The following is a 16,969-nucleotide window of genomic DNA, read 5'->3' on the forward strand; positions in this document are numbered from 1 at the left end:
CTTGCTTCCAGGAAAGATTCCACTAAGAGGAGTTACTTCTTTCTATGGAGGAGGTTTGCCGTCTGGTGTGACAGCAAGGCCCTAGATCCTCGCTCTTGTCCTACACAGACCCTGTTTGAGTACCTTCTGCACTTGTCTGAGTCTGGTCTCAAGACCAACTCTGTAAGGGTTCACCTTAGCGCAATCAGTGCATACCATTCATCATAACAGAGTAGTCCTCCGCACTCACCCTAAGTTCTTGCCAAAGGTTGTGTCGGAGTTCCGTCTGAACCAGTCAATTGTCTTGCCAACATTCTTTCCCCGTCCTCATTCCTGCCCTGCTGAACGTCAGCTGCACACATTGGACTGCAAAAGAGCATTGGCTTCTATCTCGGAGCGGACACGAGCCAACAGATAGTCCGCCCAATTGTTTGTTTCTTTTGATCCAACACGGAGGGGGAGTGGCTGTGGGGAAACGCACCATATCCAATTGGCTAGCAGATTGCATTTCCTTCACTTACGCCCAGGCTGGGCTGGCTCATGAGGGTCATGTCACGGCTCATAATGTTAGAGCCATGGCAGCGTCGGTGGCCCACTTGAAGTCAGCCACTATTGAAGAGATTTGCAAAGCTGCGACGTGGTCATCTGTCCACACATTCACATCTCATTACTGCCTGCAGCAGGATACCCGACGCGACAGTCGGTTCGGGCAGTCAGTGCTTCAGAATGTGTTCGGGGTTTAGAATCCAACTCCCCCTTCCCCCCAGGCCCATGTTTATTCTGTTCCAGGCTACACTCTCAGTTAGTTGGAAAATTTTTAGGTCAATCTCAGTTATGTCCTCGCCGTTGCAAGGCCCAATTGACCATGTTTGTTGTTTTGAGTGAGCCTTGGGGCTAGGGATACCCCATCAGTGAGAACAAGCAGCCTGCTTGTCCTCGGAGAAAGCGAATGCTATATACCTGTAGAAGGTATTCTCCGAGGACAGCAGGCTGATTGTCTCACAAACCGCCCGCCTCCCCTTTGGAGTTGTGTCTTCCCTTGTTTGTCTTACTACATATGGGACTGACGAACACGAGCCTGTTCGGGCGGGAAGACGGCCGCGCATGCGCGGTGCACATCGGCGCGCGAGGACTAGCAAAGGCCTTTGCTAGTAAAGTATTCCGATTGGAGGGGCTGCCGTGGACGTCACCCCATCAGTGAGAACAATCAGCCTGCTGTCCTCGGAGATTACCTTCTACAGGTATGTAGCATTCGCTGTACAGGGGGACTGAGGGGTGGGACTGTTCAGGGAAGAAGTCCTGGTGCAGGTTGGAGGCAACATATGAGTAGCGCTGCCACTGCACTGCCTGTAAAAAAATAAAAAAAATTCAGCACCCCCAATCATTTTGAAAAGTTGGCTCCTATGTCTGGTGATACACAGATAGCGACCCAGTTAATACAGGACAGTTATTCAGATATTTCCACTGAATATTGGCAGTTTGCAGGTAGCTCTTGGCTCCACTCTGACTCTGCACATGGATCATAGTAATATAGTAGAAGATAGCAGATAAATTGTAGTTACTTACCTGTAATGTAGGTTCTCCATGGACAGCAGGATAAGTCAGCCACCTATATGTGACATCCCTGACGGCTCCCATTGGATGGAAATGCTCTCCAATAGCTCAGAGAAATGTTTTTTTTTTTTTTTTTTTTTTTCAAATCCCTCTGAGCATGTGCGGTAGCGATCCCCCTCCCACTCTCCAAGTTGCCTCCCCTTCCCTCTTCAGTGTGGCTGTAGCTAGTGCTAGGTCGGCCGTAAGGATAGGAGGGTGGATTGTGTGGCTGACTTATCCTGCTGTTCACGGAGAGCCTACATTACAGTTAAGTAACTGGTCTGACCTAGTATAGCTACTCTTACGTTCTTAAGTTTTATTTCTCCTAGGACAAACAGGATGTGTCAGCCACATATAGGTGACTCCCTGACTGAGGGGTATGCTTGGCTTGGTTATGTGTTGCCTTGGTTATGTTACTGCTCAGGCTGTGGTTGGGTGAGCCTGCAGGAATAGGAAAAGAAATGGGAGGAGTCAGCCTGGGTCACAAGAATCGCTTTAGTGCAATAACCAGAATAAGTGTAACAGGTGGGCAACTTGCAATAGAAAGTAAACAAGGAGCAACTTGCAACAGCAACAGACTTAGTAGGAACAATATGGCGAACAGCTGAAACGATAATAACTAGAATGGTCCCCAGAGGAGTTGATGGGAATGCACAACTTGAATAGTCATACTTGTCTACAACCGAGTTAGTTACTACAGTCCATGTGACTCAGACCATCAGTAGGAGTCCCAGAGTAGTTCTAGGCAGTAGCCCTTGGACATTCCCCTTGAAGTGGATCACAATGTGTGGTCAGCAAGGGTGTTCATTTCCGCCCTGTGGCGGATGCAGGCCCAGTGATAGGGCAGCTTGTAATACTGTCCGACTGAAGGAGCTTGGCATGGTAAGGACTGTAGGCAGTAGTGTCTTGCGGAGGACCAGGTGGCCACATTGCAGATGTCCTCCAGTGGTGTTACGTGAAGGTATGCTAGCATGGTGGCTAAGGCTCTGAATTGGTGAGCATGGGCCCCAGCTGGAGGTTGTAAGCTTGCCCTCTCATGGGTGAAGGAAATGCACTGTGCTATCCATGTAGAGAGAGTGCATTTGGTAACCAGCAGGCCAGATCTGTTGGGGTCATAGGAGACGAACAGTTGGGTGGCAGTCCTAGTCTACTTCTTCCTATCGAGGTAGACGCGGAGGGTCCTCTCACAGTCCAGTGGGTGTGGCTGATGCTGTGCTGTGGCATCATATGATTCCATTAGAGCATGGGGAGGACGATGGATTGCTTGATGTGGAAGGCTGAGACCACCTTGGTTAGGAACTTGGGGTGGGTTCTGAGCACGGCTTGTGGTCTCAAAGATAAAGCATATGGTGGGTGGTCCACCAGCATTGGAGCTTGCTGAGCATCTGGCTGAGTGGATTGTGCGCATATGCTCGCCTTGTTGATGGTTCCTCTGGGCCGCCAGCAATACTTGCTCATGTTGGGATGGAGATTCAGCCTTTTAACATCCAGGCAGTCAGAGCCAGTGAACAGAGGTCATGGGAAATGTGGACCCGTTGTTCTGGGTGATGAGGGTCTGCTGTGTCATGGAGGTAGTGCAATGGGTAGGCCACTAGACGCTGGAGATACAGGAACCAGGGCTGTCAGGGCCAGAAGAGGGTGATCATGTTCGCCGTGGCTTTGTTGTGGATATTTTCAGTAGGGTCTTGGTGATTAGCGGTGTCGGGGGGAATGGAATGAGAAGGTGTCTGCACTGAGACTGTGCTGGGAGGGTCGCTTAGAGCAGAAATTGGGACACCTCGCATTCTGCACTGTAGCAAATAGGTCTTTGAGGGGATTTCCCCAATGGTGAAATGGTTCTTTCACAATCCTGTGGTTGAGGAACCATTCGTATTTGTTGAGTTGGCGACTGAGGTTGTCGGGCAGGTCGTTCTGTTCCCCCAAAAGGTAAGACGCTTGGAGTGGGTAGTTGATGGAGTTGACAAGCCTCCGTATTCATCAGGCTTCTCTGCAGATTGAAAGTGTTCCTGTGCCCACTCCTTGTTGTAAAACATTGCAACCTGGTTGTCTGTTTGGAGGAGGACAGATTTGTCTGCGATCCATGGGTGGAAGGTTTTTAGGGTGTTGCCCATGGCCCTGATATGGAAGCATGAGGTTTTGGTGGACCATGACCTCCCCATGCGCAGATGGAGGAGATGTGCCCCCCCATCTGTGTTTGGAGGCATCTGTGGTGATGGTCATTTGATGTGGAGGTGCTGTGAAAGGTTTGCCCCTGGTGAGGCTGGTACGGGTTATCCACCAGGCGAGCACCCTGTAGGCGGATTGGTGAATAGGGATTTGGAGTGACAGAGGCTGGGTATGTTGATTCCAGTAATGTCACAGGTGTCACTGTATTGATCACATGGAGCCAGGTGTCTGGACCATGTAGACTGCTGCAGCCATTTGCTGAGGAGGTGAAAAAGAGATCGTTCTGATGTCAACGCACAGGAAGTGGTGCATCGGGCCAGGAGATCAATGGTGTTGACATGCTTGGCTGGGAGGAAGGCCCTGGCCTGTGCTTTGTAGATTTCCGCCCCAATGACATCAGAGTTTGGGAAAGTGTCAGGTGGGTGTTTTCGAAGATTGATGATGAACCCAGGTTCTGGAAGAGAGATATAATGGCCTGGACTGAGGTCTGTGTTTCTTGAGCGGATCAGCCTACTATGAGCCAATTGTCAAGGTATGGGAATATGCAGACCCTTTTTCTGTGAAGGTGCGCTGCTGCTGCTACTACATACAGAGAGACTCTAGCTCTGGGAGATAGAAGTTTTGCTCTCCTTCATAAGACTTTGCCTTCTGCTGTAGGAATCTGTTTCTCAGCACTATATTGATTAGCCTTTATGCCATTAGATTTTTCTCTTGGCCATTATACATTGCTAATTATTCCCTCCCCCCAACAAGAATAGTTTGAAACTGAATAGGTGTGACCAGCATCTCTGCTGGGGAGGAGAATAATTCTAATCAAACTTTGAACTACCAGCATTCAGAGTGCATCTACTCTGAGAGATAGAAGCTTACAGAGAGAATCATACATACAGAGAGACTCTGGCTCTGGGAGATAGAAGTTTTGCTCTTCGACCCTCCCACCCTGCCCCTCTGCCCACCCACCCGTAGCGTGACACTTCTTATATAGGCTCCTGACCCTGCATACATCATCTGCTCCTGCCTGCACCCACTGATCCATTCTGCCTCTGCCTACATCCATTGAACCGTAGAACGAGTGGCCGCAGACATCTCTGGCGGCCAACACCAGAGACAGCCTCACAGAACAATCGAGGAAGAGAAAAATCGGACCAGAATTCCCCCATCTCACACCTCCCCTGAACAACCATAATATTCCACCAACATGCTCCCCCTAAAAATACTCATCTTCATCCACTCCTTCACGTTCATCCATGCAACACTTACCACTACCCCCTCGGAATTCAATGCTATCCCAGTCCTCCACCACCATAAAAGACCAACCAAGCCAAATGCATCTCCATGTACCATCAACAACCAAAAAGTCCAACCATCAAGCAGACAAACAACACTTAAAACAAAAACAATCTCAGCTAAACCCAAAATATCTGCAACAAGACAAATCATCGATATCCACCCTATAATCCTAGATGATGAACCATATCAAACTACCCGTGTAGGATATATCAATGCAAGATCAGTAGTTAATAAAACTGAAACTATCACAGATTGGATTAAGTCAGACAATCTGGACCTCCTATTCATCACAGAAACCTGGATCCGGGACCCAAAAGACCCCATCATACTCAAACTATGCCCCCCTGGCTATAAAATCTTACTCTGGACCAGGAAAGAGAGAAGAGGCGGAGGAATAGTGCTTACATACAAATCAAGCTTTTCTGCAGAACCCTTATCTGAAACCATTGTACCCCAGCTTGAAATTGCATCAATCAAACTTTCCAGCTCCTTGTTATATGACCACCTAACCGTTATCCTATTCTACAGACCTCCTTCTAACTGGAACGACAACCAATCCACCCTCATGGATTTCATATCAAACACTTGCATCAATAACTCCAATGTACTACTGATTGGGGACCTGAACCTACACCTAGAGGACCCTAACAATACCCACACTCAAGAATTCAAAGAACTCCTTCATCTCTGCGACCTTGACCTCCCTCCCATACAACCTACCCACAACAAAGGTCACTCACTAGACATCATCTCTTACAAATTCTCCATAAACCAGAACATCCACATTTCTGATATTAAGTGATCCGCCACCCCCTGGTCAGACCATCACAAAGCAACTCTATCCCTATTATGGCAGAAAAAAAGGTCAGCTTATTAAACAAGACCCAATAACAATCACCACTAGAGGACGGACCGACAAGGAAAGGTTTTGGCAACAAATATATAACAACAATTGGTCTACACAACCTAACTCAAATCACTTCCTCACTGAATGGGACAACAGATGCAAAACTATACTAGATGAAATAGCCCCATTACGTACAAAAACCCTACACAGACGCAACCTCACACCATGGTTCAATGACATACTAAAAACCCTAAAATCACAAACCAGGAAACTAGAAAAGGCATGGAACAAAACTAGAGATACACACACCTACAATGCATGGAAACAGTCACACAGGAAATACAAAAATGCCATCAAACAAGCAAAAAGATCCTACTACACACAAACAATTCTAACCAGCGGTACAGACATAAAAAAACAATACCAACTCATAAAGAATCTTGTTAATACCAACCCAGTCACATCATCCTCCACAAACTGCCCATCGGCTGACCAGCTGGCAAATTACTTCAATAACAAAATCACCAATCTTTGCAGCACAATTCCACAAGATTGTACTAACATTGATTCCTTTCTTGACGAATTGGACCCCTATGGAGATGAAATTCCAGCCGACCGTTCATGGACAAACTTCACCCTCCTTACCACGAAAGAAGTCTCTGTGGCACTCACCAAATTTTCCAAATCTCACTGCCATCTCGACCCATGCCCCAACTACTTTATGAAAAATACCCCAGAACCCTTTATCATAGATCTCACCTCCCACCTGAACCTTCTGCTACAGCAAGGTTCATTCCCCACTGAACATGGCAAGATACTGCTTACACCAATACCAAAAAATCCTAAGAAACCAGCGAGCGATGTCACCAACTACCGCCACATCGCCTCCATTCCTCTACTAATTAAATTGATGGAAAACAGGGTGACCTCTCAAATCAACAACTACATACAAAATTCGCCATTCTACATGAGTCACAATCGGGCTTCCATCCAGCCCACAGCACAGAAACTGTCCTACTCACCCTAATATCCAAATTCAGACAAGAAATTGTATTTGGAAACAGCATCCTCCTTCTACAATTCGACTTATCCAGTGCATTTGACATGGTAGATCACAACATACTAACCAAACTATTGGACAAACTTGGAATCGGCGGTAACATTATTAACTGGATAAAAGGATTCATCACCTCAAGATCCTATCAAATTAAATCATCGACTGATATCTCATCCCCCTGGTCACCTATCTGTGGAGTACCTCAAGGATCCCCTTTATCGTCGTTACTCTTCAATCTAATGATGATCCCACTAGCCAAAGCCCTATTCAGACATGGTCTGAACCCTTTCATTTATGCTGATGATGTTACTATATTCATTCCCTTTAAATCAAACCTAACAGAAATCTCTGATAGAATATCCATGGCCATGAACATCTTAACCTCCTGGGCCAACGCCTTTAGGATGAAATTGAACAAAGAAAAAACACAGTGCCTAATCCTTTCATCTCAGCACTCCACAATTCCCCCATCTAATCTCACCATCTCCGGCACTCCCCATTCCTAAAACCTGAAAATCCTTGGAGTGACACTAGACAGCCATCTCTCCCTCGACAATCACGCCACATCCACCACAAAGAAAATGTTCACAATGATGTGGATATTGAAACGCGTAAAACCATATCTACCCCAGAAAACATTCCAGAATTTAGTGCAATCCACGGTACTTACCCATGCTGATTACTGCAACAGTATTTTCTTAGGCTGCAAAGCCTATATCCTAAAAAACTTCAGACCACCCAAAATACAGCAGCAAGACTCATCTTTGGCAGATCACGTTTGAGACTGCAACTCCTCTCTGTGCAAGACTGCACTGGCTCCCAATCAAAGAACGTATCAATTTCAAAGCCCAGACTTTAATCCACAAAATAATACACGGAGAATCTCCGAACTATATGATAAATCTGGTCGACCTTCCAGCAAGAAATATGTCTGTATCCTCACGAAAGTACCTCAACCTGCACTACCCCAGCTGTAAAGGTCTCAAGTACAAAACTTATTATGGATCCAATTTCTCCTTCCTGGGCAGCCGTCTATGGAACGCTTTCCCTAGACCTATCCAAGCAATCCATGACCACCTACCATTCAGAAAAGCACTAAAAACCCATCTATTCAAACAAGCCTACCCAAAAGACCCAGATTAATCTCATGAACCCATCTACTTTACATATACTGAAGAGAAAACGACATTGACCCAGAATCTATCTCCCACCTTACCCTCCTCTCTCTATCACCTGTCTCTACCTACCTACCTACCCATCCATTTACTACCCATCCATACTTCTATTATGTTATACTTAATTTCCTACTTTACATAACAAAATTCTGTGTTACCTATTACTATGTAAGCCGCATTGAGCCTGCTTTTAGTGGGGAAAGTGCAGGATACAAATATAATAAATAAATAAATAAACAAACAAGCACGCTTGGTGAACACTCGTGGTACTGTTGAGAGTCCGAATGGGAGGATCTTGTAACGGTAGTGTCTGTCCCTTATCTTGAATTGAAAGTATTTCCTCTGTGATGGATGCATTGGTATGTGCGTTTATGCATCTTGGAGGTCCAGGCCAGCTAGCCAGTTGTTGGGTTGGATTAGGGTAGAACAGTCCCTACGGAGTGCATGCAAAAGTATTCCTTGTGAATGCACTGGTTGAGTTTGTGGAGGTCCAGGATTGTGCGTCTTCCCTTGTCCTTCTTGGGAATGAGGAAGTAGCAGGAGTAGAACCCTTGCTTGATCTTTTGCAGGAGGATGGGTTATACCGCCTCTGCTTGGAGGAGGGCCTGCAACTCCTGGATGAGGAACTGTGTGTCGGGTTCTGATTTGCTGTGTTGCGGTGGGTTGTTTGCTGGAAGGTGTCATAATCGAATACGGTAACCTCACTTGACGATGTTCATGACCCATTGGTCAGCGGTAATTTGTGACCGGGCACTCGCAAAGTATCGAATGTGGCCCCCTATAGGGTGTGTTCCATCGATGGACAGTCAAAGGCCCTGGTTCTGCTTGGAGGTGTTTGGTTGTCTTTGTTGCCCTCTGTCTTTTGGCTGCCTTTTTTGAGGGTAGGAATTGTTGTACTGCTGGAGTCTATGGCGGGTGTTCTGCTGCCATCTTGGACCAGTAGTGTGTCATTGTGTGGGTTGTTTTCAGGGGTAGGGATTGTTGTACTGCTGGGGTGTGTGGCGAGTGTTCTGCTGCCATCTTGGACCACTAATGTATCATTGTGAGGGTTGTTTTCAGGGGTAGGCCCTCTGGTGTCGTCGGCAGGGTGTGGCTCCAGTCCATCTGTGGCAAGGGTTTGGAGTGTTGTGCAGTTCTGTTTGATGTCATCTACAGTTTCTTTGACCTTGTCCCAAAGAGGTTTTTGCCTGTGCATGGGGCGTCCGCCAAGGGCTGATGTGCGTAGCCAGGTGAGGCAGTGGGCAGAGATTAGAGGTACCCGCAGTGCGGGTAGATGTCTCAAAAGTGTCAAACACAGACCTGAAGAGGTGTTTACTGTATTCCTCCAGGTCATGGATGAGAGTTGAGAGGAGGTCAGTTTGTCTTGGTGGAGGATAGGAGGCTGTCTTTGACCTTGTTCAAAATGATCTTGTGGTAAAGGAGCATCTAAAACTGGTGGGCAGTGAAGCAGGAGTTCAGCATGGCACTCTGAATGGTCCTTTCTCCAACAGAGTCCAGGGACTTGGGGTCCTTCCCCAGTGGTGCAGAGGTCCTGTGACTCTTTAGAGCCGAGTTGACTACATTGGACATGTGGTATTTGGTTCTTATTGAATCCAGGCATGGAGTTACCTGATATTTTAGTTCCAATTGTTTGGATGTTGGTAGTCCTGAGAAGGGGGCGCACCACATCCTATCCTTGCAGTCCAGAAGTGTCTTGTGTACTGGAATAGCAATCAAGTGTTTGGTAGGGTCAAGACATTGGAGAAGCCCTCACTGGCCGTCCTGCCAGTGGGAAGGCTGAGGTGGGCAGCGAGTTTCTGGGCATGTTGCGGGGGGGAGGTTCATTATTACCCCCTGAGGATGTGTTGGTCCGTGGTCTCGGTGAGGTGGGGGATGTTGTCGGTGGTGAATTGTCCAAGTCGTAGCCCCTGAGAAAGCTGGTAGATGCACTGCAGATGTTGTCAGGAGGTCCTTCGGACAGTGCGCCCATGTCCATGCTCTGTCCGTTCTGTCCCGTGGGGGCGGGGGGGGCAGGTTGTGGGAGAGCTTGTTGTTGGGCGAGGAATTGTGCGAGCAGGTTCAGGAGCTGTTGATTTTGTTGTTCAGCCCCCGTGGGGGTTGCAGCACATGGTGGCTGTCTGCTTTGCAGTGACTGGGAGTTTGAAGAGGCACTGCGTCTCGTCGCGTCACTGGCATGGGAGGAAAGGCATGGGGCATTCAGAGTCATGGACGTCAGTTCGCCTCTTGGATGGCGGTGAGGCTAGGGACAAGCTGGAGCAGGGGCGCCTGTGTCTGCAGTGATAGTGGCGTGGTTAATGACTGCGCGACTCCCCCCGTGCTCATGCCGACTATGGCAGCATTGTCCATGTCTGGAGGAGGTGTGCTTTTTTCCCCTATGGGGGCTCCTATGGGAGTAGTGAATCCGGTGACTCTTTTTATGAGAGCTGTCTCCTGGAGCCTGTTGCTAGCTGGTGTAGAGCTGCTGTCTGTAGGAGTGCAGCTGGTCCCGTTCCCAAGCAGATGTTGATCTCAGGAGGCGTGGCCAGGGTCCCAATGTCATTGATAACATCAGCAATGATGGGATAGGCATGGCCAGGATGTTATCGAGGGGCAGCGCTGGGGAGCTCCCTGATAGGCTGCAGGCTCTGTCCATCTGCAGACAAGTGCGGGGGGGGGGGGGGTGCCTGAGGTTGATTAGCAGCCATATTATGGGCTGTGCTGATGGTGAGGCCCAGGGGCAGAGCGGAGAGACTTGCCTGTGCTCCGGAGAGCTCGTGGCTGCTTCTTTGCGCTGCGGGAGGAGTGGAGAGACCTTGTTGAGGTGGGCTCAGGATTGGTGAGTGCTGATACGGTGGAGGGACTGCAACCCTGCAGCAGGCCCCGTGGTGGAGGCGTGCTGATGTTGGAAACGGATTTGACAGCTCCTGTGTAGCTCTCTGCCTCAAGTACATAAGTATTGCCATACTGGGACAGATCAAAGGTACATCAAGCCCAGCATCCTGTTTCCAACAGTGGCCAATCCAGGTCACAAATACCTGGCAAGATTTCAAAAAAATTACAAAACATTTTATGCTGCTTATCCCAGAAATGTTTTCCCCAAGTCCAATTTAATAATGGTCTATGAACTTTTCCTTTAGGAAGCCGTCCAAACCTTTTTTAAACTCTGCTAAGCTAACCGCCTTTACCACATTTTCTGGCAACGAATTCCAGAGTTTAATTACACGTTGAGTGAAGAAATATTTTCTCTGATTCGTTTTAAATGTACTACTTTGTAGCTTCCATCGCATGCCCCCTAGTCCTAGTATTTTTGGAAAGCATAAACAGACGCTTCATGTCTACCCGTTCCACTCCACTCATTATTTTATATACTCCTTGAGGGCTGGTTCATATGCAATGGCCCCAAGCAGTGGACGCACAGATCATGTGGGTCCAGTATGCTGAGTTTTTTTGCGCAGCCTGGGCACATTTTGAAGCTCGTCTTCTCCTTCTCTGGCGTCTTGTTTGGAGGTAGGTAAAGAAAACAATATAAGAAAGGAATTTGCTGTGGAGAGCTGAGCAATCCGACCGTTGGGAACGGCAGAAACTGTAAACTGAAGAGGGAAGGGGAGGTGCCTGGGCTTGCCCACCTGGGAGGTGAGGAGGGGGATCAATATCACGCATCCTCAGAGGGATTTTGAAAACAAAAATGTCCTGAGCTATTGGAGAGCATTTTTGTCTAATGGGAGCCATCTGGGTGTTACCTATATGTGACTGACGCATCCTGTTGTAGGAGAAAGACCTGTACCTTCCATCAAGTCTGCCCAACAAGATAAACTCATATCATAAGGTATAATGTGATACTACATATGCATACTTGATCTTGATTTGTCCTTACTTGGTCTTGATTTGTTCTTGCCACCAACTGAGGCCCTTTCTGGATTATAAAATCCCTGAGGTTATGGAGGATTCTGAGACCCTGAGGTGGATTATTAATCCCTAAGGATAGGATGAATTCTGAGACCTTGAGGTGGATTATTAAATCTCTCAGGTTAAGGAGGATTCTAAGACCCTGAGGCTGATTATTAAATCCCTGAGGATAAGGAAGTACCTGAGACCCTGAGGTGGATTTATTTTGAGATCTGCAATGGATGGAGATGGAAGTCAGGTTGAAAAATTGCTTTTTTAATTTATAAAGCCTTTTTTGGCTTAAATTCTGAAGGTTTGACTGATGTTGTTAGTTTGTCAAATAATTACCTAACATCAAGGAATACCCAGAAGTGAAGATTAATTATCCAGCAGGTGAAGGGTCTTAAGCTCAAAATACATTTGGAATCATTATTTCTCTTTTATGGTGTAAGAATTTGGAATAATCCCCCATTTCAGATCTGAATGTTGCCACCTTATAATCTTTTTCACAAAGATTTAAAAACATATTTGTTTTCTAGGACATACTCATGATTGAACAATGTAATTTCACTGTTAAAAATATGTACTATGGCTCCTTCCCTCAAATGAAGAGGTTATCTTGATTGTATCCGCTTAAAATTGTGTTTGAAATAAGTAGAATATACGCCTATATGTAGTATAGTATATAAGTATTAAATCCCTCGTTAGGAAGAATTCTGAGATGGATTATTAATACCTGAAGTTAAAAATATGTCTGATCACCTTTTTGTTTAAGGGACCCCGTTTGTGGTCTCCAAAAGGGCTCCATATCATCATTTTTGATTGACTTTATCTTGTTTTAGTACATGGTATGGCAACATTTTAAAAGTCTAGCATTTTCCCAGGATCATTGAAGCTGTTAGGATCCTTGCTACACCAAAGAGGAGTTGTTGCAATCATTCTGATAGGACTTTACCCCACCTTCCGAAGCTGGGGTCAGTGTGCTCCATTCAGTTTATCCCTCTTCCCTTTCTATAGGGGAAGTTTTTGACTACCTCGTGTCCCATGGGCGAATGAAGGAGAAGGAAGCCCGAGCAAAGTTTAGACAGGTGAGTGAGAACTGTATACGTGTTGATTAGTTGCCCAAAGTACACAATATGAATACCCATTAGGGGTTATTAGGAGATGTAGTATGGGTGCAATTTTCATAGTCCTCATGTAGCTACAAAATCCACGGGGTGTTTTTACCCACGTATTTTGAATCACTTTTCAAAATCGGAATATGAACGTACAGTATATACTCGTCTATAAGTTGAGAAATTTATGTTCTAAAATGCATCAGAAAAAGCAGGGTCATCATATCTATGGGTAAGTCCCTGTAGCACTAAGAAAATTAATCCCTTCCCCCACCTCTGCGGTGGCATGATCTGGAATCTCTCCCATTTCCCTCCCTCCACCTGCCCATGATTTGGCATCTCATTCCCCTCCCCCACACTGTGTAACTTCAAACAGAAGCGTAGCTAGGTGAGGCGCAGGGGGAGTGGTCGCTCCCCCAAAAGATTTTTGAAAAAATGGTGCCTATGCGCCAAGTGCCAGTAACTTTGCCTGCCGCCTGGTCTTGCATCTTTCTTCCAGTTTCTTTTGCTGCCTGCTGTCTCCTGTCATCATTTTTACTGCCCTGAAGAGTTCTCCCTCGGCACCGGCGATTTCACAGTCAGCCTACTGCCAGCGTTGGGGCTTTCTCTTCAGGAGAAGCCCCGACGCTGGCAGAAGGCTGACTGAATCGCCGGTGCTGAGAGAGAACTCTTCAAGGCAGTAAAAATGACGACAGGAGACAGCAGCAGGGTTGCCAGATTTAAATAATTTTTCCCACCCCAAACCAGTTGTAAAGCCGCCCAAAACCGCACAGCCTCGCCCCGCCATCATCAGCTCCACCCCCTACGTTAACAGCTCCACCCCCTACGTCAACAGCTCCACCCCTATGTCAACAGCTCCTCCCCCTATGTCATTAACCACGCCCCCCCCGGGCAAAAATCGCAGCCGGAGAAGGAAAAAAACCCGCCCAACCGAAAGCGAAGCCGCCCAAAAAACTGCAACCCGCACCAGTCGAAAATTTCCCGCAGCAGGTCACGGAAAGCCGCCCAATTGGGCGGGAAAACCGCCCATCTGGCAACAATGGACAGCAGAAGAAACAGGAAGAAATATGCAAGACTCCGGAGGGAGAGCTGCCCAAGGAGGTTTAACATACCAGTGGAAGTGAGCCTTTCTAGTCCAGCAAGGAAGCCAACTTGGTTAATGTGTTTATGAGCTGCTGCATCCACTTTGTCGTTCTTTATTGTTGATCTGTAACAAGGCTAAAGCTGTTTCTGTTAATAGGCAGTGCATTAAAAGCTGGAGGAGAAAAGAAATAAAACGGCTTCAAAAATTATTGCAGCTGGTAGAAAAAGCAATTATAAACTCTGTAGTGTGTGCTCATTTTTCTTCACTGTTCCTCTATACAATATATATGACCAAGATTTAAATGAGGATATCCTGTTTCTTGATGAGTTTATCTTAACTGTTGTTGTACTGTGCCTTGGGAAGCTGGTGTTATAAAGATGATAGAATATATTGAAAAATGGAAGTAGAATTAAACTCAACTTTCATTGGGGCACATGGAATCACATTTTAACGTCATCTCATTTGTAGAAATTTTACATTTTAGATACACAAATGGATTATTCTGTTTTTAGACATGTTTCAGGGACAAGTGGTTTTATAGGTCAAAATAAAAATAAATATTTTTAATGCAGATCTCTTTTGTTTAAACATAACTAAATGGGCTATAAGCCCTTAATGCAGTCCATTGGCTTTCTTATATTTATTTATTTATAACATTTGTATCCCACATTTTCCCACCTATTTGCAGGCTCAGTGTGGCTTACATATTCTGTTTTAGTGGCCTTTACCAGGAGAAAAAAAATCTCTGCACAAATATAACACGTGGTAAAGTGCCTCTATAACTAGCCCCTCCAAATGACACACTGATTACGATTTACAACAAATTACTACTCTACCTGTATTCCGTTCCGTTATTATACTTTTTCTGTGTACATCCGTATACTGCACAAATTGGCATGTTTGAAAATATAAGTGAGATTAAATACAAATGCTACCAACAATAAAGAGTGACAACATGAATGCAGCAGCTCTTAGGTTTGCTTGCTTTGTTTTGAGAGTATGGCGATGATGGCTTCACTGGGAAGGGAAAACTGAGATTGGATATGGTCATAAAGGGGCACTACTGGAAAGGGGGGAGGAGATAGGGACACAGAGGGCACTATTGGAAAGGGGAGGAGGAGACAGGGACACAGAGAGGGCACTATTGGAAAGGGGAGGAGGAGATAGGGACGTGAAAAAGGGATGAGATGGGGGACAAAGAGGTAATTTTGGAAAAGGGGAAAGATGGTAACACAGATCAGTGCCAAATAGATGTAGAGAAGGAAAGGAAGAAGACAAGAAGAGAGAGAAGAAATGGAAAGGCCAACCTGGAAAAGAATTAGTAAGGCTGACTCATGGAACATGGAAAAAAAGACTGGAACCAGCCAAATTCCCAAACAACAAAGGTAGAAAAAACATTATTTTTATTTAATACTTTGTAAGGACTGAGATGTACCTTCTTTTTAAAATGTATATTTTTCTATGTTTATTTTGCAAAGTACAGGAGAAAATGCTTTTCTGTTTCTTTTTACCAGTATTCCACTGTTTATAGAGTCTGGTTTTCTTGGACAGAGAGGAGGGGGTCTCTATTTCAATTTTTGTTGTTATTGGGTTTGTTTGTTTTTTTGTGACTCCCTATTCTGTATTAGATTGGTAGGATGGAATGTTGTCACAGTTTGGGTTTCTGCTTGTGCTTGTGACCTGGGTTGGCCACTGTTGGAAGCTGGATACTGGGCTAGATGGACCTTTGTTCTGACCCAGTATGGCTACTCATGTTATATAGATGAGGGTCTGTTTATGTTCTGCATGTGCGACTGAGGTGAACAATTCTGCTAGCATGTAGTGTCTGTGTAGGAATGTGTAACAGTGCAGCTTTTTCCAGTTTCCCAATAGTAGGTATATTGTGCTCGAGAACCCAGTATAATATATATTGCATTGTCTTTTCATAGGTGGGTTAGGGCTGTTATGGGGTGGTAATTTTTGTGTTCTAGGGCAGCATTTCCCAAGGTGGTCCTGGAGTACCCCTTTGCCAGTCAGGTTTTCAGGATATCCACATTAAATATGCATGAAATTGATTTGCATATACTGCCTCCATTAAATGCAAATCTTTTTCATGCAGATTCATTGTGGATAGCCTGAAAACCTGAATGGCAAAAATATCTAGCCCTATTTGAAAGTGGGCACAGCCACTCTGGGGCAAGGGCCGCCTTTGGTGGTCCTTGTCAACCAAAATAAAAATCCTGAAGACTAGTGGTCTCCACATCCTGTAGAGTCACCACACAAACAAAAGCCCATCTGATTTAAACAAGGTGTCTAGCAGTGGAAGGAATGTGTGTTCTATTCCTGAGGTGATGGTCACGATTTGAATATTTTTACTTTGTAGTTAAGAAGACAGGTTGCCTGCTCTGGCCAGTCCAGGGTCCTCTTCTGCGTCCTGCCTCCTTATGTAACTTACTGTTTCCTTGTAGGCAGGATGCAACAGAGACAGCCTGTATTAATCAGTGCCCGCCACAGTCCTTGAGCAACAACACAGACACTGCTGTCTAGCTGACACCAACCGGCGCCTATTTTATAAAAGTCTGCTCCCTCTGAGATCAAAACCTGGCTACGCCTCTGACTTCAAACCTCTCTTCCATAGAGCAGCGGCAGTACACTGGTACATCTAGACCACCTGCAGCCTTCTCCGCAGCACTTCCTCTGACCTGTCCAACCCGTGCGGAAGCAGGAATTTGAGTCAGAGGATGTGGGATGAGTCAGAGGGAGCGCTCTGGAGCAGACTGCAAGTGATCTAGGTATACCGCTACACTATTGCCGCTCTGT

The 16,969-nt window shown here is 46.1% G+C and overlaps 1 protein-coding gene across 5 annotated transcripts in view; it reads left to right on the plus strand.

The window, feature by feature from the left end:
- MARK4 (microtubule affinity regulating kinase 4) overlaps positions 1–16,969 on the plus strand; it is a 672,690-nt gene that overhangs the window by 443,080 nt on the left and 212,641 nt on the right. For 4 of the 5 annotated variants that reach the window (XM_030220223.1, XM_030220221.1, XM_030220224.1 and 1 more), the window contains one exon: positions 12,989–13,059. The exons of the other annotated variant lie outside the window; for it this stretch is intronic. In XM_030220223.1, the coding sequence (XP_030076083.1) occupies positions 12,989–13,059 (71 nt within the window). The remainder of the gene's footprint in view (positions 1–12,988; positions 13,060–16,969) is intronic. 5 annotated transcript variants of the gene reach the window in all.

This window comes from Microcaecilia unicolor, chromosome 11, assembly GCF_901765095.1.
Source record: "Microcaecilia unicolor chromosome 11, aMicUni1.1, whole genome shotgun sequence".
NCBI classification, from domain to species: Eukaryota; Metazoa; Chordata; class Amphibia; order Gymnophiona; family Siphonopidae; genus Microcaecilia; species Microcaecilia unicolor.